The sequence below is a fragment of the Phocoena sinus genome, chromosome 19, assembly GCF_008692025.1.
Source record: "Phocoena sinus isolate mPhoSin1 chromosome 19, mPhoSin1.pri, whole genome shotgun sequence".
NCBI classification, from domain to species: Eukaryota; Metazoa; Chordata; class Mammalia; order Artiodactyla; family Phocoenidae; genus Phocoena; species Phocoena sinus.
This window is the reverse complement of record NC_045781.1, coordinates 53,418,554-53,445,312: the sequence shown is the minus strand read 5'-3', so window position 1 is coordinate 53,445,312 and position 26,759 is coordinate 53,418,554. Positions and strand designations below refer to the sequence as shown.

At 45.6% G+C, this 26,759-nt stretch overlaps 1 protein-coding gene across 2 annotated transcripts in view; it reads right to left on the bottom strand.

The window, feature by feature from the left end:
- The window catches only part of CDH13 (cadherin 13), a 1,030,265-nt gene extending 1,010,752 nt beyond the window's left edge, over positions 1-19,513 (bottom strand). Inside the window, exon 1 of one of the 2 annotated variants that reach the window (XM_032613947.1) lies at positions 19,363-19,513. In XM_032613947.1, the coding sequence (XP_032469838.1) occupies positions 19,363-19,407 (45 nt within the window). In that variant the 5' untranslated portion in view covers positions 19,408-19,513. The remainder of the gene's footprint in view (positions 1-19,362) is intronic. The other variant, XM_032613948.1, reaches the window with a different exon arrangement.
- Between the last annotated feature and the right edge of the window lie 7,246 nt (positions 19,514-26,759).

Sequence of the window (26,759 nt, the reverse complement as noted above, 5' to 3'; positions counted from 1 at the left end):
CTTAAATTTCCATCCCAGTCATATCAGGTAGATATCACTGCCCTCATTTCATAGATCTGGCAATTGAGGCACAGAGAGGTTAAGCAACTTGTCCATGTCCACACAGCACTGCAGTGACAGAGCTGGGATTCAAACTGTAATTCCACCTTTCCCCAGGGCCTGAGCTCTTAACCCACATAGTGTACTGCCAGGCACTGCCCTATAATGACAGTAGGATTCTTTGGCTAAAATAACACTGGTACTACTAATAGCTGTCATTCCTGTAGCACTGATCTAATTTCACATATTCACTGTCACCCAGAATAGCCTCCTCACTGCCCTCTGAACATGCTATGAGTATTTCTACCTCAAATTGGGACTAGGCTTCCCTCCAGCTCATAACACCCTCCCTTCCATCTCTGGCTAAATTCTATTTCTCCCGCTATGGTCTGGATCACGTACCATTTTCTTCTTACTCTGTCCACGTCCACTACTGACACTCCTGACTTTCCCTCTGACTCGCTTTCCTCATCTGTAGATGGGGACGATAGTAAGACCCTACCTAAGAGGGTTGAAAGAAAGCATCTAGCACAGAGCACACTTCATCAAAGGCAGGTAATGGATGGCATCTATGCAATACTGTCACTTTGACCTTCTATAACCTTTCCTCCCACCACTTTCTAGCCCTCAACCAACCTCCATTTCTTTGCCCCACGTTTCACAGACCATTTCTTTACTAGTAAATTAAATGTCATGTGCTTGAGGCATCAGAAAAAAATTATCCAAAGCTTGTAAACTAGACCAAAATGATTGATGGCAATCCTTTGAATATCATTCAGGGACAAAGGCCATGGGAAGATGTCTAGGAGCACGTTCTTAGCTCATCTCACTGCTTGCTCTTGATTGAGACCTCTAGACTTAGAGAAGTCGCCAGTTACCTGTCGATTTTGTCCAAGTGGAGATGCAAATAATTTCTGTCTAACATAACAGATAATCCCAACAATTTAGGCATGTTGCACATTAACTATTCTTTTTCTAACCAAACAATCTCTTCCTAATATTTCTTTGTTAAATTGCTCATAAATACCCTAGCTTATTTAATACCCTTTGAAACTATCATCAGATCTGACTGGTTTCCTCATAAACTAATGAATTAATGGTCATATTTACCTGAAAGTCATGGTATTGCCTTTTGAAAAATTATACACGTTTGGGGCTTGCTTCCAGTTATTTTTTCACAGACCCAAGTTTCGATTCTGACTTTCTAGTAATAATGAGATGGGGTGGAGATAAAAATTCCTGTGTGTGCTGGGGGAGTATAAAGCTCTGCATTTAAACCAGGTTTTCTCACCTCACGCTACTGACAGTTGTGTCAGAGTAATTCTTTATGGTAGAAGGCTGTCCTGTGCACTGTAGAATACTGAACAACATCCCTGCCTTCTATCCACTAGATGCCAATAGTATCCTCTCCACCAGCTGTAACAACCAAACATGTCTCCAGACATCACCACGTGTTCTTTGGTGGGCACAACTACCCCTGGCTGAGAACCACTGATGTAGACTGAACTTCTCAAGTAAGAATCAAGGGCAGGTATCAGAAGCATCAGCAAAGATTCACAAGGGCACACAAAGAATTATTCTGGGTGGGTTTCAAAACCCAATGGCTGTAGACCTAGCTGGCCTTGAGCTCTTCTCATAGACCCACAAGTGTCATTGTCTCTTTATTATTCTTCCCTCATGTCTCGAATCTCCTCAGGATTAGCATCTGCAGCATCTGTGTCTGTCTGGTTCACCTTAGAGGGCCTAGAATTTAGTAGGTACCAAGAGCGGCTAGGGTTTAATAGGTGTAATATATATATTTATGTAATATATTTAAATTTATATGTATTTATGTGGAGATATATATATATCATGTACATGTGTGTACATGTGTATATGTATACTTATGTTATATATGCATACACACATTCTGTGTATTTGTGCTATGAATGTATATACATCTGTATATACATGTATATATATATATTATGTATTGTGTTATATATGTCTGTGTGTAGATATATATACATATATATGTATACATATAGATACACATACACACATTACACACATACATATAAAATCAAAGGAGGTGTCTGCCAAATCAAATGAAGGGTAGCAGAATATACGACCCCAAAATATACCAGTTTGGCATACGGATTATTTTGAGCTAAAGGCAACTGACAAGAAGTGGCTACAAGAAAAGCTTACTGCCGTCCAGCTATTTGCCTTAAAGCAGGACAAAACTTTACAAAGGAGTCCTTCTTCCCCTCTCTACCTCAAAGACAGAAGTTAATCACAGGAGACATCTTTGGATCCTTATCAATGGAGAAAGCAGACTAAAATCTGCATAACCTATCTTAACTCTTGTTTACCCTGCTTTTCCTGGGTACCTCCCCATAACTAGCCTCCCACATACCGTTCTTTCTCTTTAGTTTAAGACAGTATTTAAACTGGAGTTCTAAGCCACCTCTGACAGTTATTCATTTTCCCCTGGGTATCTCTCATGTATACATGAGTTATATGTGTTAACAAATTGTTGGTTTTTCTCTTGTTAATCTGTCTTTTTCTTAAAGAGCCCCAGCTAAAAACCTAACATGGGTAGAGGTAAGGTTTTGCCTCCCCTACACAGACTGTCTCTCTGTCCTTACCCTAGTCTTCTGGTCTGCCTGTGTGGATAGACCCAAAGGCATCCAGCAAACACAGCTCAGGGCCTCACAGAAGTAGATACCCAGGGCCATAATGGGACCAAGCAGAGCTTTTAGTTCCTACTGCTGTGTCTTGGTGATCTTCATTTTGTAATCTCTGCTTTCTTTGGGGGAGCCACATTCCTGGCCTGGCTTTGTGTCTCCCTCCTTCACCCAGAAGAACACCAGGTAGTTCTCTCCCCACTAGCCCACTGGACCAGCAGCTTTGCAAACCTCAGAGAGCATTGAAATCCCCTGGAGGGCAGGCATGTGAGGACACAGATTGCTAGGTCCAGCCCCAGAAGCTCTGACTCAGTAGGTCCTGGGTAGAGAATTTGCATTTCTGAAAGCTCCCAGGTGTTGCTGACACTGCTGGTCCTATAGGTCAAGCCCCAAGTTCTGTGACCCCAGAGTCCACACAGCTTGTTTTCCCACCCAAGTTCTGTGAATCCCTATCTCATGACGTCCTCTATGTAGGAATACCCTTACCCCTGGGAGTTCGGGGAGAGTGTTGGTAATGCAGCCTTGGGGAGCATCTCTTTGAAACTCAAATGCACGTTAAAGTCTCAAGGATGTTCAGTCATGAAAAACAAAACACAATCTGGTTCACTTCTCTGGGCAACTTCAGAGTTTCCCAAAATATTAGCACATGCAAACCTACGTTTTCCAGAACCCTTATTAACCACCCATGGAACAAGTACCTCTTCGCAATACACTTTGCAAAACAGTGCACTGGAGAAATGATGAGGGAGGGCTGAATCAGACACTCATGTGGCTTTGTATGATCCCCTCTTGTCACCGGGGAAGGCTTTAAGAATCACAGGGAGCCCAGCAGAATCCCTGTCACCTGGGAGCCGGCCGTGTGGGTGACTAGGTCTCAGCCAAAGCCCTTTCAATCCCCAGCTCCTATTCCAGTCCAAACTGTGGCTTTTCCTGTAGACTGGAGACCCAGGAAGGTATTTACAGTCTCTTAGCTGTGCCTTTATAAATCCTCGCTTCCCAGGACCACAAACAGGCATTCTGGGCTGGTCGGGGGCCAGCCCTGCTGCCCTTTCCTGTTGAACTGTGCATGACTAAGGGCTTTGTCACTCAGAATATTAAACATGAAAGAGAATTACAAATTAGCAACCCAAGGTTAAGGGCAGAGAGGAGTAACATACATGTTTAGGGAGCCTGGGAATCAAAGAAGGTCTTGGATAGGTGGCAGGTGCTGACGGGGGAGTGTGCTTGGGATGGAGAACAGGTCGTTGATTTAGACTATGATGAGTGCCTTAGACCTCAGATTGCGATCTCTTTACCAGCGTTGGAAATCTTTAACTGAACCAGCCAAGGGGTGCCAAACATTCTTGTTAATTTGGGTAAATCCTTTCAGCAACTGGGTATCAACTGGAGTACGACAGCATGTCAGTTCAGTTCTTTCCCTCACCCTCTTTCACTCCTTCTCCCACTTTCTCTCCTCTCCCTACCTCTCTTCCTCTTCCTCTCTCCCGCTTTTCCCTCTTTTCCCCTCCCTCTCTTCTCTCCCTCTCTCTTCCTGAGCCACGTATGCTTATTACTTTTTAAAGTCAGCCACTCTAGCACACGTCCTTCTCCTATAGTTTCTGGGTCTTACTCTCAGGACCCTACACCAGAGACAAGTGGGCCAGATGGGCATACTAACCAATGAGACAAAGATGGATCTTAATCTACTTTGGAAATCAGCAAAACAAAAGCAAGGAACCATTGCTTTATTTCTAATGGGCTAAAGCTACCTGCAACCCTGAATCACTATTGCTTTCAATTAGTAAAACGTGTGAAAACCAGTGTAGCAGTCAAAGGATGATTTGGGCCCCCTGGGTCACTTGCCAGCCCCAAGTTTCTCAGTATCCTTCTGCCTCAGTTTTCTGATCTCTGAAACGGGGCAGACAATAGGGCTCTTTTAAGGAATAGTCAAGTTAGCATAAGTAAAATAAGCAGGATGCCATTAGCAAGTGGTGAGTGCCTGTAGGATAGGTTGTGTGTGCTCAGGGGCGGCACTTGCAGGAGCCCAGAGGTTGGACAGCCCGAGGTCTGCTTGTTTTCCCGCTTAACGACAGCTTTATTGAGACAATACACATACTATAAAGTTTACCCTGTTAAAATATGCAATTCTGTGGTCTTTAGTACACTCACAGAGTTCTGCAACCATCACCACTATCTAGTTCCAGAACATTTCCATCACCCCCAAAAGAAACCCCATACCCATTAACAGTCACTTCCCCCAGCCAGCCCTAGGCAACCACTAATCTACTTCTAGTCTATATGGATCTACCTATTCTGGGCAGTTCTTTCCATTTCATGGAGTCATACAACATGTGGTTTTTTGTGTCTGGGACTGCCCAAGTTTGAATCTCAGCCCCAGAGCTAAAACACTGCGTGACCTTTATCAAGTTCTCCTGGAATTTCTCCATCTGTAAAATGGAATTAAAATCATACTAGATACACCACAGAGTCATTAGGAGGACTGAAGATACTAACTAATACAACTAAAATACTCACACAGGGCCCAGCTCATAGTAAGCACTGAGATGTCAGCCTCCATTACGGCCACTACTACTAATATTACTAGTCTGCTGTTCCTCTGCCCCAAAGCATGCGACTGGTGGTGGGAACCCAAAGATGAATAGAGCACAAAGAACATAGCTCCTGCCCTCCCCCATGCACAGACTGGTGGGGATTACATGATTAGGAAACAAGTTTAAATGAATACAAAGTCTTATCATATACACATTCAACTAATGGAAATCTAGCTCTTCCACCAAAAAGAGAAGGAAAAAGAACAATTTAAATACTGCAATTAAATGCTATAAAATTATACCTTGCATATATTCTTTATTATGCACTGTACACCACTGCATGCATTATACATTGTTACATATTGATTACAGTACAAGGTTGCATACACAGAACCAAACACACTGCAATTTAATGAGCAACTTAGAGATCTCAAGGTTAACGATGACTCTATGTTTGCCTGAAACCTTGACTTTATAATCTAACCCTTGAGTAAAACGTGACTCTATTATGTGTCGACAATAATAATTCACAATGATTCCAGATAAATGAAATTGGCCAACAAGTAGTTGGTGGAGTTGGGCGTTAGGCTGAAGTAGGTTCCAGCTGGTCAACGCCCGTTTGCGAAGCACCGCTTCTGCCCTCCACGAGTTCACAGTCTCATTTTGAAAATGAACCACATAAACATACTCATAAGAGGTTGGTGAGTGGCAGAACTGGGTTTAGGAAATAGATGGAAATAATCTCTCACCCTACCAGCAGAGAGGACAGGAAGATATGAGAAGGGCTGTGCTCTTCCCTGCCCCCATCCATCCCTTTGCCTGCTTTGTCATTCTCCAGAGCACACAGCACCACCTGATAGACATCGTGTATCTACCCATTCATTTTTTATTGTCTCTCCCACAACCGGTATGGAAGCTCACTGTGGCAGGGACTTTGTGTACACTGTTCACTTCTGTATTCCCAGTGCCAAGAAGAGAGTGAGCACTTTGAAGGTTGTCAGTAAGATGTGTTGGCGAACGAATGAATGAGGGTAATTATTTAGACAACCTCCACTTTTCTTCCATCTTCTGTTCCCAAAACACCCATAGTCTGTTGCTCCAATCTCAACTCGTTTATTCCTAAATTGTTCAAAAGTAGAGGGAAAGTATTCCTCAAAAATAAGGCCCTAAGGTAGCATTCCAGGGCTTTGGCATACTGGTACCATCTAGTGGGAAAGAGCATATTTGCAGGTAGGTGCTAAACTGAATTTGGAGGGTTTATAAAAACAACCACCACAACTGTTTCCTTTATCATTAACTCTACTGAGGAAGTTTCCAGTAACACATAATGGTGGCAACTGGAATCCCTTATATACTCATGTTCTACTCAGGGCGTACACTGCCCATCCAAGCACCTGTCATGCCTCTTCATTTTTCTGCTCAGAACTTTTCTAAAACCATGGTTGCCCCCAGGGTCACAAAGGCTCAGCAGGGAATCACAGAGGAAATAATGGCACCACAGGCCACCCTTGACCAATGGAAGATGGGCATAGGTAGATGTATACTCCAGCCTCCTATCCTGCAGAGGAACCATTCTGAAGCGAGTTTTACACAGTTCTTCCAAGGGCCCCCAGCAGCAGTGAGCCTCCGTTGCCCATGACAATAACCAGCTCAAAGATACACTTTTTATTGGCTTTCCTTCTTTCTTGTTTTACAGTCCTCATGTCTGTGAACTGGAATCATCTCTCACATCAGCTCCCTGCGTACAAGCCTGTGCCTCCATCACCGTTTGGGAGAACTCAATCCAAGATACAGGGTTTAACACCAATATACCTTTGGGTGGTGAGAAAGTCTTAAGAATTGTAGTCCAGATAATTAATATAAAAGCTAAATTATTATATCTTTTAGAGCTGGCCTAAGAATTACATTCCATACTTGACTACCAGCATCTTTACCTGGATCTAAGTTAACGTAGAATCCCAGTGATATGTGGTCCTAAAGAAGTACCACAGGGCTTCCCTGGTGGCGCAGTGGTTGAGAGTCCACCTGCCAATGCAGGGGACACGGGTTCGTGCCCCGGTCCCGGAAGATTGCACATGCCGCGGAGCGGCTAGGCCCGTGAGCCATGGCCACTGAGCCTGCGCATCTGGAGCCTGTGCTCCGCAATGGGAGAGGCCGCAACAGTGAGAGGCCCGCGTACCGCCAAAAAAAAAAAAAGAAGTACCACAGTTGTCATGAAGACAAGAGAACAAAGAAAAAGTTCTGGTCTCTATCCCTGGCCTCTGCCCTATTCCAATTTGACCAACTAGTGTGGTGGCTAATGGTTTAGATGAGGGATCAGCAAACTACAGCCTGAGGGCCAAATCCAGCTCTGCCTATTTTTGTAAATAAAGTTTTATTGGAACACAGCCCTCCCATTTGTTTACATACTGTCTGTTGTTACTTTTATGCTACATTGATAGCATTGAGTAGTTGCAACAGAGACCATATATTTACTCGATAGCCCTTTACAGAAAAAGATTACCTACCTGTGGTTTAAGTCATTGGTTGCCATAGTTTTGGATTCCCAAAAGCAAAATTTTAAGAAAAACAAAAAATAGAGAATGGACAAAGGTTTGCCAATAACACTTTAACACTAAGGACAAAAATGTCCTCTATGTATTAACCAACTTCATTTCACAAATTATAGGACATTTTAACCCTAAAAAGTAGAACGGTCATTGCATCAGAACAATGAACATTCCATCCCCAAAGAGAGTAGTGGATAAGCTCAGAACAACTGCCTATCCCATTTAAAATATTTTCAGAGCACTATCATTTTCCAAAATTATCATATTTACTTATTTTTGTTGTTTACTCTCTTTCTCCCTTATGAGAACGTAGACTCCATGAGGGCAGGCAATCTTGTCTTTCTTAATCACTGCTGCTCACCCAGTGTCAAGCACCCTGCTTGAGATACGGTCATTGGTTGGTAAATATTTGTGAAATGAATGACTTAATCAAATGTGGAGTGAACAGATTGGGGCACAGATACATCCTGAGAGAGGCAGAAAGGCAAGGTCACTGTGTGGGTGGTGAGGACTGGGACAAAGGGGGAGTGTGTGTATCTGCCAGCACAGGGGCTCTGTGAATGCTCCCTGCTCTACCTCCAGGACATGAAACGGTGCCAGGCACATAACAGGCACGCAACAAATGTTCGCTGAATTAGTGGCTACCCTGACTAAAGGTCCTTAACTTGAATTAAAAGGAAAAAAAGAAACCTCATCTAGTAAAACACAACTAAACTTCAGGTTAGATTCAGTCCAATTGCAACTCACTGTAGATCTGAGCGTCTGGATATAGATACAGGCTGTGTATTTCTCATTTTCCTATAGATTGGGGAAAACAGTATTGTAGACAGTGGCACTCAGGAGACACTGGCTTGGACAATGGAGTTCCTTGGCATTCCCAGGGAGGGATGCCATCCAGCTTCAGGGCTCAGCAGCAGGCAGGAAACTGCCAGAGAATTTACCTGCATGTTGGAGCCACACCCAAGCTGGGTCCTGGCCTCTGTGTGGATGTTCTCACTGGGACGACTGTTCTTGCTGGGGGGGAGCATGTAGTGTGGGTAGCTTGTTTGTCCCTGGTCAAACACAAGGACTCAGCAATAAAGAATACAAAATAACCCTGAGCTAACCCAGTTCTGAAGGTTGTAACCAGTAACCCAGAGAGGAGGTCTAGGTCCCATGCCTACTTTTAGAGACCAGGAGTTCAAAAATGAGGTCATTGCAGGCAGCTGTTTTGACTCCAAGAGAGCCAGAGAACGAAATAGTCAAGGAAGAGAATTCTTACATCATTTGAGGGGACAAGGGAGCAATTTTTTATATACCAGGGAAATATGGAGGAAAACTCACATGCCCAGAAATCAGAAATGCATGGGTTCAAACCCTGATCCCAGTTCTTAGTGGCTGTGTAGCCTTAGGCAGATGACTCATCCGCTCTGAGCTTCTTTTCATCATAGATAAAAATGGAGACAAGAATAGATGTCCCTCATATATACACTACCAAACGTAAAATAGATGGCTAGTGGGAAGCAGCCGCATAGCACAGGGAGATCAGCTCGGTGCTTTGTGACCACCAGAGGGGTGGGATAGGGAGGGTGGGAGGGAGACGCAAGAGGGAAGAGATATGGGAACATATGTATATGTATAACTGATTCACTTTGTTATAAAGCAGAAACTAACACACCATTGTAAAGCAATTATACTCCAATAAAGATGTTAAAAAAAAAAAAAGAATAGTTGTCCCTAAGGGTTGCAATGAGAACTTGAGATAATATATGCAACTGGCACTTAGCAGTAAATTATACAATAAGTTTACTACTGTAATTTTGATTTATTTTAAATAATAATAATCATAAGTGCTCATGGTGTCGGCAAGCATACCCACGTACATACTGCCCTGATAAAGCCTCCTGGGAACAGCTGCTGGGAAGATACATCTAGAAGATACGATCCCACCAGATCAAAAAATTTTATGAAGCATAAAATCTCCAGGAGAATGATCACTGGGGAGCTACCAATATGAGAATTGGCAAATCCTTCTCTGGGGAGCAAACTTTATTTTTTTAATGTCTGTACAATTTTAAGGACACAAGTATTTTTCCCTTCTAAGTTAGTCAGGTGCTCAAGTCCAGGGCCCCATGGTACCTTCAAGCCATAAACTGCTTTGCAGCATGGAATATAAAAGTTAATGTAACCAGTATTCTTTAAGCTCCTAGCATTGGCAATCATGTGATGAAGCCATAAGCATACACTTATTGAATACTCACCTGCTAGGCAGGTGTAGAGAGGTGTAGCCTCTCCTTTTGTTTAGACACAGGAGGAAACAGAAGAAGAGGGAAAAAAGGTAACTTATCAGAGGTCACACAGCATGCAGAAGGCTGGGTCAGAATTCAAATTCACTTCTCAAAGTCTCAGAAGTCTCCCTGATCCTCATAAACTAAGACACTAGCTCCTCTGGGTCCCAGGAGACCAGAGGCCCTGATGCACCTCCAGCACTTCCCCTATTGAGGACCAGGACTGTGCTGTACTCATCTCCCGATCCCCAAATTAGCAGAATGCTTGGCACTTGCTAAGTATCAAAAATTGTGGGAAGAAAGAAGAAAATATGGGAGGAACAGAGGGAGGGTAGGAGGAAAGATGGAAGGAAAGGAGAGAGAGCACAGCAGACTCACCCCTTCAATACTATCTTAGCCCCTATTGTTTCCTATTGTAATAATTACCAAATGTGTATATTTCAGCTATTTACTTTCTTGTTCCTTACTGGCTGCCCTCAGTAGACCACAAGACCATGAGAACAGTTTCCATGTCCATCTTGTTTACCTATGAACTCCCCAAATGCTTCAGTAAATACTTAGCAAGTGGACAACTGTACATCCCTCACCTTCTGAGGATAACATACCTGTGCTGCTTTTTTTTTTTTTTTAGAGACAGAAAGCAGTTGTTCAACATTTAGCAGCATACCACGGCCTGGCACCCAGCTGAAGAAGATTACTATACCTAGAAACATAAACATCACCAAGGCTATATCTAGGATGCTGAAATGAAGGTTTGTCAGCATTCGCAAAGTGACTGCTGAAAATAGTAGATCATTATTTGCTTCATGTAAGAAATATTTCTAGTGCTGCTGATTGAATGTTCAAGAAACAATTAAAGGGCTTAGCAATGTTTCTCTCAAATATCTTTTGCATGAAAAGCCTCAGAGATTGGTTAATTATAAAGGCTACACATCAGTCACTCTAGTCAAGGGTATTGCAAGGCCCCACGGTGCCTGTCCCAGATGTAAGCATGGATTGGTCTGCAGACATTAGCATAACTGGGGCCCTGGATGCCTCTCGTGAGGAGCACTGCTGCAGCCTGGCTAACACCCCCATGGGAATAGCCCTCAGGCCCTGTTTATGATGTCAAACACCTGGTTCCTTGTTTGGGCAAGTGGCTTCAGCTTTCTGCCAATTGGAAAAACCAGAACTCAAGCTTGCATCTTAACACCTGCCTAGCCCTGGTCCTGCCATCTCAAACCCAGCCCTGCCAAATTCTCCCCTAAATGTCTCTTGGATGCTCTGAGTAGGGTGTGCCTACTTCTCTCATCTGCCCTGTCACTCCCTAGTCTAGAGCGACAGGAGTCCCTGCTCTTCCTATGATCTCAAGCCTAGACTGGCTTCTCCCTTCCATTCATATCCAGCTCCATCCACTAACTACACTGCAGCCAAATTACCTTTTCAAAATAGAAATCTGGCCTTGTCACAGTATACGCTCCCCGTGTTGTTTTCAATAACTGCCCACTGCTCCAGGACAAACACCAAAATCCTTGAGATGGCTGACAAGATGCCAGCGGCTCTGGCAGCCCCGGCTGCTCCTCACACCACTCTCTGGGTTGTGTGCTGCTTCCTCCCACACAGGCTTCCCCCAGGCCGGGCCTTCTGCCTGGAATGCCGCCCCCCCATCACCACACCCTAGTGTTCCTTTGTCCATAGGCCTCACTGCTCCTCCAGACTGTGGCCCAAGCAGCAGGCTATCAGGGAAGCCTCCCAGACCCTTCATCTGGATCTGATGCCTTTCTTATATTCATTCATTCATTCATTCATCCATTCATTCATTCATTCATGTTTACTGAGGGCCTACTACATGCCAGGCTCTGTTCTAGACCCTGGGACTACAAAACTGATTCAATCAGACAACAACACATGCTGTAACGGAGCTATATTTTAGTAGAGGAGAAAGAAACGGCACAGACAAGCAAAACATACAGAATGGCATGATCTCACACAACTGTATTTCCTTCCATCTAGCAGTTGTCTCTGTTTTGAATTATTTATTAATTGACGTTGATCTCCCTTGCCAGGGGATCTCTTGGGGTCTGAGCCCCAAGAGAACAGAGACTGAATCAGCCTTACTAGCAGCTGTACCTTGAGCACACAGTAGGTCCCACATGGATATAATAGGTATTTATTGAATCCATTTGGTCCCAGGTGAATCTCCCTGAAGTCAAGTTGCTTGAGTGCTTGGGGTATAGAAGGGACAATTCCTAATACAAACCCCTAATGTCTCTCTGCACTTTGACAAGGCTCTCTGCAGTCTCTCTGGTTGTAATTTTGAGCCAGAGCAGGAGTCAGCAAATTTTTCTGTAAAGGCCCAAATAGTAAATATTTTAGTCTTTGTGGGCCATATGGTGTCAACTCTGTTGTTATAGCACAAGCACAGCCATAGACAATTATATAAATGAATGGGCATGGCTATGTTCCAATAAAACTATTTATAAAAACAGGCTGGGGCTTCCCTGGTGGCGCAGTGGTTGAGAGTCCGCCTGCCGATGCAGGGGACGCGGGTTCGTGCCCCGGTCCGGGAAGATCCCACATGCCGCGGAGCGGCTGGGCCCGTGAGCCATGGCCGCTGAGCCTGCGCGTCCGGAGCCTGTGCTCCGCAACGGGAGAGGCCGCAGCGGTGAGAGGCCCGCGTACCACCAAAAAAAAAAAAAAAAAAAAAAAAACAGGCTGCAGGCAGGAATTGGCCTACAGGCCATAGTTTGCAACCCCTGAGTTAGATGATCCCAGATGCCCCGCAGCTTACAGCAGTTGAAGGCGGGGCCTGTGTGGCCTGAGTCAGCCATGGGTTCTGCTGGCAGGGTCCAGCAACTCTCCGCAGACCCCACATTGTTTGACAGGGAGATTATCCCAATAGCTTGAGCTTCAGGCATTTGCAGTCACCATCTCCTGCAGCTCATGGAAAAGCAGTTCCCTGCCACCCTGGAGGAAAGAGACTTGGCCTAGAGGCCGCATAAGGCAGGAATGAGGCTGCCACGTTCCTTGCAGGGTCCCCAGGCTCCTCCAGAGGCTGAGCTCACTTCCTGGTCCTGCCCAGGCATGTGGCAGGGATGCTCTCGGCTGAGCAGCTGCTGCCCTCCACCCCAGCCCACCCTGCGCTCAGCTGGGAGACACAGGGGCTTTGTGCTTCTGTAGCAGATTGGGTGACACTCACTGGGGCCTATGAAATGAGACATGACATGTTAAAACGTGCCTATTGCTAAGGCTAATTTTCAGGAATTTGACTTCTGCTGGCAACTGACAGAAGAAAAACAATCACTTTTTTTTGTGATTGTATGTAGTTATATTTACGCTGACCTTTGGGGTCTGTAGCTACTGAAAACAATAGTTATCTGAGGCTTACCTGCTGGTACAGGATAAGTGGACAGATTAGTCTAGTATTTATGGAGCCAGAGGACATTAATTGTAGCATTAGCACTGCGTGTAGACTGTGGTGGGTGTTAACTGCTAAAAACAGTTACAAAAACATCACACAAACTGCAGTTGGCACTAGAGGTGACAATGTCCTGTGTATAAAAGCACTCTAGACAACAAAGCTACAAAGCTGACATTACCCTGAAGCTATAAATGCTCTGAGTGTTAGCTCAGTTCTCCCAGAGTCCCCTGCAGGACTAAGGACAGTAAGGTGCTGTGACGTTCTGATGATACACATACTGTGGGTGAGCAACACTGTTGGAATGGCGATGCCCAGGGTGTCACTGTACTCCAAGGGCAGGGATGCCCTTGCTGTAATACCTCGCACAGTGCACTAGGGCCTACATATTATCCAGTGGTCCCAGAGCCCCGTGGCTGCTGACACATAACAATCTTTGAGGTGTACCAACACTCTGGTACCAGCACTCAGACTGACTCAAAACTGCAGTGTGTCACTTCTCTGGGTGTAACTATTCCATATGAAACAATGATCTGGGTGTTGTGTTGCTCTGGGTAGCCCTAGTCACCCAATGGCATTGATGGTAATAATGTTCTCAGGGAGAAGGTGCAGTCCCCTTGGTCATGTTCTCCCAAAGTTCACATCCATGTAGTTCAATCAGAGCAATCAAAAAGGGGCTAGTCCCTTCCTTTTCAAATAGCCTATCACTGAAAAACTGACTACATCAACTTGATCAAGGCTCAAAATTTGCAAAACCAGAAGTTCCCAGTGGAAATGCCTACAAGGGCAAGTAGGTAAAATAAATGAGTACAATGGGCTGGGTGGACAGTAGAGAGTGGAGGGGATTGTGGCAAACTACAAAGGCGTGTCCTAAAGGGGACAGTAGTGACTCAGCTCCAGGGAAGAGTGGCCTTGTAGGAATGTGGCTCTAGGGCTGCCTGACCTTCTGACATTTTAAGAAATGCAAGAAACCTGTTTTGTTTTGTTTTTTAATGTACAATATCCTACTTTTCAAAACATTTGGGCCAAACAAGAGACATCCATGAGCTACATTTGGCCGGTGGCTTCTACTTTGCAACTTCTCCCTGGAATCTAGAGTTGCAGAATTAGGATGAATGGGCTTCAGCACCACCAACTAGATATCTCGAGGTTCAACCTGCTATGCCAAAGGGTGACCCATTCACCTCCATGAGCCTTGGCTCAGACTGCACTTCAAGTTTGAAATGTCATTTCTTCTCCTCCCTAGCCTACCCTTAGAAGCTTCTCTCAGTAGAGAAAGAAATCACTTTCCACCTTAACTCTAGAATAAAGCCACTACTTCATATCTGGTGAAGGTGCAGGGGGTCCTACAGTCCAGCCAGTCATCATTTATATAGTCTGTTCAGATAGAGGGAGCCAGGCCTGGGGTCCCCAGGTGGCTGCAGAGGAGATAAGCTGCGGGGAATTGTATTGGCAGCATCCTTCAGGAGGGTCAGATTCTCCCAGGCGTGTGGGTACCTTGCCCACAGCTAAGTGGAAACGATGCCAAACCAGTGGTCACTCGATTGATTCTATCCAACTGATTATTGTAATTGGATGACAGACTGATATTTCCCTCTCCTTTTCAACTGGTGTTGCAGGGTGAGGGCATCTGGCTAATGATTCGCTTTTCTGGGTAGTGACCTAATGGGGAAGATTATCTCCCTTCACAGGCAGAACTGTGCCTGCTGTTTGGCTGCCTAAAGAGTAAAACCAGGTCCAACCGAAGTCAAACGCCAGGAAAGAACCTCCTCACATATCATACTGCATTGTCTACCTTTGAAATGTTCCCTGCTCTAATACTCAGAGGGGATACATAGTTGAAGAATAAAATAGAACAGAAGCAACTACAATAGGGAAAAAAAAGGAGGAAAGATACTCAGTGTAAAATGACAGGACTTCTCTTTAGGGGAGCTTGTAGAAAATAACTGAAAATAAGGAGAATGGAGCTTCTACACTGAAGTTCTTTAAAATATGAGCTGTAGATTTAGAATTTTGTAATGCTGTGGATGGAGCCCTCTTCTGGAGAAAATTTTCAACAGGTATTAAAACAAGATCAAAACACACAGAGATGAACACACACACATACACACACACACACACACACACACACACACAGAGAGAAATATGTAATACTGTTGGCTACTGTCATTCAGATGTGAACTGAATCCATAGTCTGGCCTTTTCCTTAGCTTCCACCAGATAGAAATTAACTGGACTCCCCAAGCAACTACCTTTTTGGAAGGAGGTAAAGAAAGAAAGAAAGATATTTTCAAGAACCCAGCTGTACTTTTACCTCAACAGGGAACTTCAGACTGAGACCCAACATAAACATCCAAATGCTGGTACTTCTAGGTAATATAGTTATTGCAGACACTGGTTTGTTGGGCAATGGCACTGTGACACATAGAGGATATTTCTAGAAAAAATATAGATTTTATTTAATGGAAAGCCCAAGGGCTAAAGACAGAAAAGAAGGGACGGAGGCAGAGCAGGAGATATTAGCTAAGATGACTGTTGGGACTTTTAGTATAGACTGTGGTATTACATAAATTCCAGATCACATACTCAGCCTTACAGTTTATTAAATCTCCTTGGGGACTTGCTAAAAAAGTTGTTCAGACGAATGAACGCTACCACTTTGCAATTCCTTTCACCACTTATATCTCTGTTTCCCCAGTGCTTTTGAAATCTTATAGGCTGTCACATACTGAACCCATCTCAGAGCAAGAGATGCCCTCTGCAATTCTCACAGTCTTTCCTCCCCATCAAAAGGGTTCTGCAAATAAACACTGCTCTTAAAATACAATATATGAAGTTGCAGGGGCACTAGAAGACACTGATTCTCATTTAAAATCCTGAAAATCAAGATTCTGACTCCAATAAAAACCTCCCCATTTTAAATCAACATCTCAGAATTCCGTGGAAACATTTTTAGTCACTTCCAAGTGACTGCTCTCCAAACCTGAACCACTCCCTAAAATCCTAATTCTTGGGGGATTACTCATTGGTTGTTAGAACTTTTGCCTAGATGTGATACCCTAATTGGGCTGGGGGTGGGGGAATCATATGTGCAGTGGAATTTCTAGCTCATGTCCTCTCCTGATTTGTTTCACATTCATTATTTATCATAGCCAGATTCCAGAGGCCACTTCTGGAAAGGCCTTACCCAAAATGCCCCAGGGGAGAAGAGAGGTGACCACTCAGCTTTGCCAGCTTCCAGCCATTGTTGCTTAGAGTTCCTCTTCCCCCTTCCAAAATGCCTAAAACAGCAACCTAGCCAATCAACTTAGAGATTGATGGCTTCCAAAGCCAGACCCAGAGTGTTACAACTGTAGTAGAAAAACACACACAGACTTGCCTGAACAACACTAAGGTCGAGTGACTAATTTGCTTTATTACATTGTTTTTCCCCTTTCCTCTGTTTTCCCTCTGCCTCCGGAAAGTTTTGTTTTTGCTCGTTGACTCAAAGGCTCCAAGACTCTCCCCTCCTTTTGCTATGGCACACAGAACTCTGCGCTTGAACCTCTTGCCAGTTAACTGATTTGCACCCAAATGATTTCCCTGCAAGGTGCTATTGCTAGCAGGATATCAATTGCTGTCCTAATGTGGACATTTGCTCTGATTATGAATTACAATCTAAGAGAGAAATAAGCCTCTTAGGGCGGGCAATTAAATTCTTCGTAAAACCTCTGCTCCCCCATCCCAAAGAAACTGAGAGAGCTGACAGCCTTCAGAAGCCACCTGTGTCAGTCAGGCCCTGGAAGAGGAGACACACCAATTGCTTTGCAAAAGGCATTATGTAAGCCCCTAGCGCATAGGAATTGCTGGGTGCTGTCATGTGGTCTGATTTGCTCGAAGGAAGACAAAACTTCGGCCAAACCCTGGAATACACACTGAGGTCAAAACATGCCCACGGAGAAAAGGACTGTAAAGTCCTGGGTAAGGCAGTGGTAAGTGCTCCCAGACACCTCAAGCTCCCAGAGTGCTAGGCCTTGTGCTAAATGCATTACCTAGGACATGCTGTTGAATGCAATCCAATCTGCCTAGCAATCCTAGGAAGGTGATAAAATTACTTCACCACAGAGAATCTGGAAGCTCAGAGAGGTTAAGCAAGTTGCCCAGGTGGTACCACTAGCATATGGCAGAGAGGATCTGTCTGAATCAGAGGCATGCTCTGAACCACCCTGCTAAATTGGGATCTATATATCTATATATAGATATATAGATATATATATACACATACACACACACACTACCTCAGGGATAGAGTTCACAAAGTCTAGAAAACTGGCTCACAGACAGGAATAGGATTTGTGGCAGAACTTAAAGCTACAGGGACCCCAAGAGAATCAGCCCAAAGCCCTAGTAGAAGAAGAGTATGACTGGGCAGTGATGAATGGGGGCTGTGTATTCAGGGAAGAAGGAAGGCATGAGTTGGGAGGGGGCTCAGCAGCCAGGCACCCTACTCTGCCCCCAAGCACTATCACCCACCCTCACACCCAACTTTGAGTCATTACCATGGTTACTGCTTCCTGGGACACTGACCCATTTCCAAAGTCTAACCCCAACATTGATGCATCAGTGGTCTCCCCTTAGAAGGCTGCATTGCATCTCTGCATCCCAGCCAGCCCCTGCCTGGGACTCTAGCTGCCTCACCCTCCCTCTCACCCCACTCACACACTCACACATGTGCCTCTTCCCCTGGCATCCAGGAGTCCTGGCCAGGAACTCAACACCCATTTCCAGCACCCCAAGGCACTCCCTGTCTCCTTCCCTCCTCTCTGCCTGGCCCTGCCTTGATCTCATCCACCCACTTGTAGCCTGCTAGCTCATGCCAAGTCCCATAGGCTGCCGGGAAGGCCAGGGGGGACTGGATAACAGGGCTCTCGGAAAACAGGCCCCCGAGCAGGGATGAGCCTGCCGCCAGCGGGCACCTCCAGTCTGGCCTCCTGAGTGTACTGCTTTCCTGCCCACAAACTTCCTGAGATCTCCGAGATGCAGAGATGGTTGCTTAAGGACCACATCTCCATCGCCCCCACTCCCGGGTCGCTGGCCCTTCCCTCTCGCCTCAGCGCTCTGAGGGTTAACAGGCAGCTGCAGCCTGGTGGGCAAGGCTTGAACTTTTCTCCGCGCTCTGCGTCCGCCCAGGAACACAGCAGAAGCGGCATTAAGGGCTCAGGGCCGGAGCTCCAGTGGGCCAGACAAAGGGGGCGCGGGGGCGGGGGCCGGGGGCGGGTGGGCCTGGGGCCTGGGCGAGGGGACGCGCTCAGGCCCTTCCGGGCCCAAGGTCAGGGAGGGAAGGGACCCCGATGCGGGCGCGGCCGGCGCCTTTGAGCGACAGCGGCAGCCGGGCTGCGGCGTTCGGCTGGCCCGAGGCGCCTTCCAGCGCGCCGCCGGGCTGGGCGAGGGGGCCCGGGCGCCCCGGGAAGTCGGCGATGCCAGGCCGGCCTCTCCAGCCCGGCAGCCCGCAATCCGGACCCGAGCTACGCTTCCCTGATCGGCGCTGGGTTGGGGGAAACCACGACTCCTTGGAGTCGCTTCCAGCTCAGTCTCCGATGCGCGAGCCTCCGGAGGAGGCTAATCAAAGTTACCCCACTTGATGTAGGCGAGAATGTCGCCCCTGCTTGCAAAAAAAAAAAAAAAGAATCGGAGCTCTCTCCACATCTCCCGAACATATACACACACAACCCGGAGTGGGAAACCAGGCCCACCCCCTTGCCCCACAGGATCTCAGGGGCTGGGAATGACCTCCCTTCTGAGCCCCGAGCTGTCTTCGCCGCCGCGCCCGGAGTCCCCCGACCCCCCGAAAAACCCCTCGCCCAGCCCGCGCCTGGCAATCGGAAGGCAGAAACGGGGCGCAGGGTGCGCCCAGCAGCCTCTCTTCCCTACCTGGGACAGGAGAACGCACAGGACGAGCGGAGTTGTCGGCTGCATTTTGCCCAACTAGAAGCGCCTGGCGGCGTTTTCATTCATGCACGCGGCTGCACTGAGCATATTTTCCGTGGGAGCCAGGCTTTGAGGAGAGGCTCTGCCTCGCCAGCCAGCCAACTTCCCAAATAGATCAGCGGCAGCATCACGAAAGCATTGGGTAGAGGCTGATGACCAGGACCAATGGCTTTACAAGACGGATTCCTTCATAAAGCTCCCTCGTTTCTGCATGGCAGATACGGGGCGAGCACCTCGCGCAGAGCGAGCCCCTCGGAGGAGGCGGCCCGTTCGCTATTTTGGACTGTTGGGGCCCAGCCCCACAAATCACGCTGGGCAACGCCAGCTGATGCCACTTTTCCAAAGAATGGTGTTCCACCGGGTACTGGCGGCCACTTCCAGCCCAGTGCAAAAGATTCTCTTTATTAAAATGTTAATAAGATCCACTTTATTTCCAATAAATCAAATAAAATGACCCCAGCCGTTCCAGCTCTTTCTACGCCAGGAAAGACTTGGCGGTGGATTTTTTTTTTTTTTCTTTTTCTTTCTTATTTTTTTTTCAGTGTGGCCCAAATCATGATGGTGTTTGGTGTTTCCCTGCCATCTCACAAATCACAAAGACAACAGATCAATTCTAGCTTGCAGAAAAAAATCCATCAAGGGGCAATAGATTTTATTAACTGCTCAGGTGAGAGTCTGACTGGCTGCCTACTCCAGAAATGTATATCTGGCACCAAAGTTGAGGTCATGATTTGAGGAAACTTCTTTTTTCTCTCTCTGGATGTGTTCTTTTAGAAGCTTCTAGCTATCTCCAGGGATTGGGAACAGTAGTAACCACTGTTCAAGGGATTTTATAAGTGGGGTGCTATGGGAATGAGGGTAAGAGGGCTATCTAGGTCTAACTTTCCCAGTAGGAGTTTAAGAATATGCAGTAAAGACCTTACTTTCTCATTTCCATGCAGCCTCCTTCTAAAAAAATTTAAGGTGTTTTATAATAAAGGACAATTTTTCAATAGAATTTATGCAAGAAAAATAAAAAATCTGGGACAGGAAGAAAAATTCAGAAAACTGAAATACTAAACCCAAACGCTAACATATTTCCTCTGATTTGGATCTGAGCTTCCTGGTAGCCAAAGCAATAAGAGAAACATTTAAATTACATAGTTCTTGTAGATACAAGTATACAAATATCTTCTGACATAATTTCCCCAGCAGTAAATACTGGACTAAATGTATGATGTGACATCTAATATAGCAGGACACTGTGCAATGGACCATGCCGAGATCCAGTGGGTTGGGCTGTATTCCCAGCATCTGGCACAGGGCCTGAAACATGGAGACAATCATTAGTGTGTGTTAAACAGATGTCTACACTTAATCAAGAAGTAGCAGAGGGTGGGGTGGGGCAAAAAATCTGGAGCCACATTGCCTACGCTTAACCCCCAGCTCTGCTACTGACTAGTAAGTTTCTCACTCCCTGTGCCTCTGTTTGATCACTAGTTAAATGAAAATATAAATTGTGCTGAACTCACAAGTTTGTGGTGAGGATTAGGTGACAGAATAACCACTCATTAAATGTAAACTAATGCACTTTTAAAAATTCCTTCATTGTCAGCAGTTCGGTCATTGCATCTGATGAAGATGCAATGCCATCTGACCACCTGGCTGCATTAGCCAGCACTAGCCCAACAGATGGCAATGTTGGCCAAACAGCCCCCAGAAGAGCCCAGGAAAGGTGGATGCTGCTGCTTCTTCCAGTCTCTTCAGCTTTCCACTGTTCTCTTGCCTAGGTAGGCATCCACCTCTGAGTCTCTGAGAAGCGCAGGCAGCGTTTGACAGATGACCTGACTGTCCCAGCTTGGAACCCATGTGTGTGGAGATCCATACCCACACTACCCACCATTAAGAGTAAAACAAGGTACTTTGAAGTCAAAGAAACTTCAGATCAAGGCATCCTGAAATACCCTAATTTTTCTCCATTCCAGGGTAGCAGCCATCTTGTCAATCAGAGGTCACTGAGCTAAGCCCATGGATTTAGCAGACGTGGAGACAGAGAGAGAACAGAGGACATCTTGGGAGATGATCAACCACGATAAGGGGTGAAGAGGGCAGTAAGATGATGTTCCAGCCACTTTTCCACCTGGGCAGAGAAGCACTCCTAAGGGTAGGGTGTGTCCAAGGCTGCCTTGTCTAGGGCGCAAAGCAGTATTATTGATTTTATAGTTCTGGCAACTATTTCTGTGGCCTTCCCATCCCATCTCCCTTACTGCCACTCACCAAATAGGTCCAGTTTTCCCCATTTTTTGCAGGGCTGCACTTGCTGGCCCCCTTGGGCTTACCGTGGGGCCATGTGACTAGTTCTAGCAAATGAGCTGGGAGCAAAAGTGACAGGTGGAGCATTTAATCACCAATGTGAGACAGATTGGTTTCCCTGGAATAGGTGCTGAGATGGAAGTTTGTGCCGGGGGCTTACTGGGGGGTGTTCTCACCACAACCACTGCAAGAGGGAGGAAAACAAGACGGGCAGAGGGTGAGGTGGATGACTCTGCACTCGCAGCAGAGGCCTCAGCCAATCCCAGGAGAGCTCTGAGGCCAGAGTGGCCCTTTAGAGATGAGCCTAACAGAGTCAGGCGGCTGTGCCTTAGTGCCCCCAGTGGGCCAGCTGTTGGCTGTTCCCAAGGGCAATATTCCAGTCTGACCTCAGCTTTGTCAGCTCTATAGAAAACTAAGGTGTGACCCATAACAGGTAACCAGAGGCTGTGACTTCCAGGCTGGAGATGACCTTGTGCATCTGATGGTACCAGTGAAGATGGAGGCAGATTTGCCTGGCTGAAGTCCTGCTCACTCTGTCTCCAGATATACCTGCACAGGCATTTACCAAAGTCCTGGGCTTCTGTCCTGAACTGTTCTACTGGCAGGCAGAGTGGCTCCAGGCAACCTCACCTGATTTTAGATGAGTGTACCCAAAGGGCCAGTCTCCATTCCTTCCTACCTCAGCCCCCACAGGTTGAATTTTAGGGGCTGGGGGGAGTTAATTTCAAGAGTCTTCTTAGGCCCTGAGGCTCACCTCTAGAAACCTATGGAAGCTAGGAAGTCAAAAAGATTGGTCCACAAAATGAGACCTGGATTGGTATCTCTGGACTTTACTTATATTGGGCAAATTGCTTTTACTCCCCAAACCTCAGTTTCTTCATCAATAAAATGGGAATAATAACATAACACTCCAAGGACTGTTGTAAAAATTGATGTCACTTTTCTCCTCTATCCCCTACTCCCCTCTACTCTCAGAGAATGTGCATCTTGCCAAAAACATAATATGAGGTTTTCTTCAACAAAGACAGGAGAAAAATCATTTCACTCCAATGATGAGACTTCTGAAGAAGAAATCCATTTGTTTGTTTGTTTGTTTTGCCTTGTTTTCCCTTCAGCTCCCTAATGAGGGTCTTTTGGCTGATGTATTGATTGATGGTGGTAAGTAAATACTGAAGCTGAAAACCACCCCCTACCTATCCTGACTCTATCTCCTCCCACCCCGGCCCACACCAACCCCTGACTGCTTTTGCAGCTTGCAGCTGTGGGCTCCCCAGAAGCTGTGTCTGCATTCAGACACATTCCAGGTTCACACTCCTTTTCTGGGCACATCATTCTGGCTTTGGAGCTGATGGAATCATCCAACAGTCAGCAGCTGTCTCCTGAGGTGACAGGGATTGAGACTGTTTCCTCTCATTGACTGACATGATGAAGACCTCATTTTTGAGTGTGTGGAGGTGGCCATGTGGGTGAGTGCAGTGCTTGTGTGTTATGTGTACAAGTGCATGGGCGTGTGTATATGAAAAGGGGGCAACTGGTGTATCATCCAGCAGAGATAATTTGTTCAAATTTTGGTACCTCTGAATGCGCTGCTGTGATGAGGCATTTGAATAGACAGTAATAAACCAAATAGATGCCCTTACGAGATGTAACACTTATCAGGTATGCCAGGAGCCCTTGGTAACTGGGATATACTGGGACAATGGGGAAGGAAGCCCATCCTATACAGCCTTGTAACAGGCTGAAGCTGAAGCTATACCTCTCCCAGTGGGATAGCCTGCTAAAAATACCCATGATGATGACAATACACCATCTCACAATACCTGGCCACCAAAAAGGATCCCTGATTGCTCTTAAGCCATGAACCTGTTTTATCTTCTTCAAAGTCCTTTATGTTACTTGACCTTATACTATACATGGTCACTTGCATTACTGTCTCAATTATTCACTCCAACTTGTACCTATATCCTTTACACCTTGACTTTGGGTTTGGCCACACAAACCCAGTTATAAGCCAAGGTCCCAAGAGGCCCTGTGCATTTCACCTGGCTCTTGCTAGGGCCTCTGCCAATGAATGCCTTCAAAGGCACATTCATAGATTAGCTCACTGGTCAGAGGAGGAGAGATGAGCACCCCCATGGACCCAGAGACGCTTGAGCAAGCCTAGCAGAGCCCCACCCAGATCAGCTGGCGACAGTTATATGAACTAAAAATAAATAATTGCTCTAAATCGGGGGATGGTTTGTTATACAGCAAAACTAACCAATAATTACATTGGCTTGTTTGTTGTCTGTCTATTCCTCTGGAATATAAGTCCCACATCTGTCTTTTGCTGCTGTGTGCTCAGCTTCTAGAACAGTGTCTGACACATAGTAGGTGCTCAAATGATTTTTGTTGAGATGTATTAAATGGCTTCTGTACTGAAAATAGTGATGCTGATATGAAACCCCGCTACATGTACTGCCCTATCAGAAATACTTTCTGATGGTGACAGTTCAGTCCTCCCAAGTGGAAAGCATCCTATGACCTTGACAGTCTCCACTGCCACGTGGCCATCTAATTCAGCCTATGACAAGGCAGGTTCTTCTTATGATAGTCTAGACCAGTACTAGACAAAATAAGGAACATTCCACAGAGACTAGTGTGAACAGGTAGGTGCTTGGGGATCTTTGGTGAATGACACTTGGGGTGAGACATCCTTCTGAATTTCCTCAATGTATGAAGAGCCCAGACATCTAAAAATTGGACAGAAAATACCCTTTTGGCTTTTGAGGTACTGCACTAATATAGTGTCCTCTGAATTCATTTTAATACAATCATGACTTCCACACTAGCACAGAGAGAAAACAGGGAGTGACTTTTAGGCCATCTCAATTCAACTGGCCTAACTGTCTTTAGGACTCCAGTCCCCCCTTGGTAGCAAAATTGGGCATTCAGACACCAATTTTATCCTGTGAACTGGAAGCTGTTAAAACCCCCCTCTAGGTGTCTCCCTTACCCAAAATTAGTGAGTGGGGTTATTTCTACGCAGAGAATCATCTCAGCATCAATATGGTAAAGCAGTGGTTTTCAAAGTGTGGCCCCTAGACTGGCAGCATCGTCACCACCTGGAAACTTGTTAGAAATGAAAATTCTCAGGCCTCACCCCAGAACTTCTGATTCAAAAACTTGGGGTCAGAGTCCAGAAATCTCTGTTTTACAAGCTTTTCATATGCATAGTTTGAGAACCACTCCTCTAAAGAATTCTCCGGCACTCACTTACATAGATTCATTCGTTCATTCAAGAAATATCATAAAGCGCCTACTGCATATTAGCCACTGAGCTGGGTAACAGGGAAAGAAATAAAAAAGCATGGTTTGTGTGCTTCAGAAAATATGGCTCCTAGAGAGAAAGACATCATTCTATTACAACGTGCTGCAGGAGGTTTTGAGAGAGTCAAAGTAGCCAGAGCTATATGGGGGGCTCAGGATATCTTTAAGAAGAGTCAAAGGCTCCACTGTCGTTCGTTTCCACTGTTTGTCAAAACCATTATAGATCTCTACTTGACAGAAGTTGTATTTTTTGCATCTGTTGATGAGCAACTAAATAATAGCAAAAGGCAGCTCACATTCAACACCTCTCTCTAACTTAATTTGCAGTTTATTCTTCAAAATCGCATCTAGATAAAATTGCAAACGGCAGTGTCTGTGTGGGGTGTGGGGTGGGGGGCGGGGCGGGGTGAGCATTACTTAGAGTGGACAGGTAATGCTTAGTGTGCATTCAGTAAGATGTCTTCCAATGATGCCACACCCTCCACGTCCCCACCCACCACCTGCCTCTGGTCTCAAGCAGGGAACTGCTGAGCCAGAGCAAAAGGGAAATAAGTAAGAGGGGATGCTTGGGGGAGGGGCTAATGACCAGAGGGATGGCAGAAGACAAGTGTGGGCGGTTTGAGGGTCCAGATTAGGATCAGTTTAAATGTCAACATCTGGAGGATGAGCTTTATCCTACTGGCAAAGGGAAATCATCCAAACTGCTTAAAGGGAAGATTCAATATCTCATTTACATTTTAGGAAGTTCACTTTGGCCACACTGGAGGATGGACTGCATAAAGGCCATAACTAAGGAAGAGAGATTTCTTAGAAAACTATTGTACATACCATATAAAAGATAAAAGCAAGAACTCTTTTTCTTAGTTTTCTAACCAGTGAGTGGTATAGGAATATTACATGGCAATCTCTCCTGCTGCCTAGCAGTGTCCAGCACATAAAAGAAACTTATACAATAATAGATGAATGAAACATACTTATTAAATTACAGGAGATTCCTTTGAGCTCCAGTTCCTCACCCTTCCCTGCATCTAATCCATGCCTCATTAATGGCAGAGTGAACTTCCTCATCTTTGACTTTAAGCTTGACCACATGGCTTGCTTTGGCTAACAGAATGAGGTGATGGTGGCAGTGTGCAGTTCTGAGCCTAGGTCTTAAGAGCTCTCCTGTTTCTGTTTGCTCTCTTACACCTCTGCCATCTCCATGAAAAGAACACTCCCTGGCTATCCAACTGATCCAAGAAGGATGAGAAACAGGTGAAGTTGAGCCACCTCCACCCATCCACAGATCTGTAGTGAGAACTAGAGTCTAGCTTAGATTAGCCAAACCCCAGCCAACCTATGGATCCAAAGGAATCAATGCTTACTATTGCATGCCACAGTATGTGGTTGTTTGTCATCCAGCAATAGCTGACTGATACATAAATGAACCCTCTATTTGGGACTATGTACAGCTCAGGAAATGGGATAAAGGGTGAATACTTAAATAGAGCATAGACATTTACATGGTATGACCAATGTTTAATGCTTACCACAAATCCAAGCCCTTAATAATTTCTCGACTTATCAAATAGTCCTCTCCTTCCACTCACCTAATCCAAGTCAGCTGTCTCCTTGCAAAACACTAGGTTCCTGTGTGAATATTTACTGCAAAGCAACTGAATCTGTCTCTGGTTGTTTTTCTTATGCCAGCATAATTGTGAGGCCATCACTTAACAATTACTTGGGAAAATTTATTTACA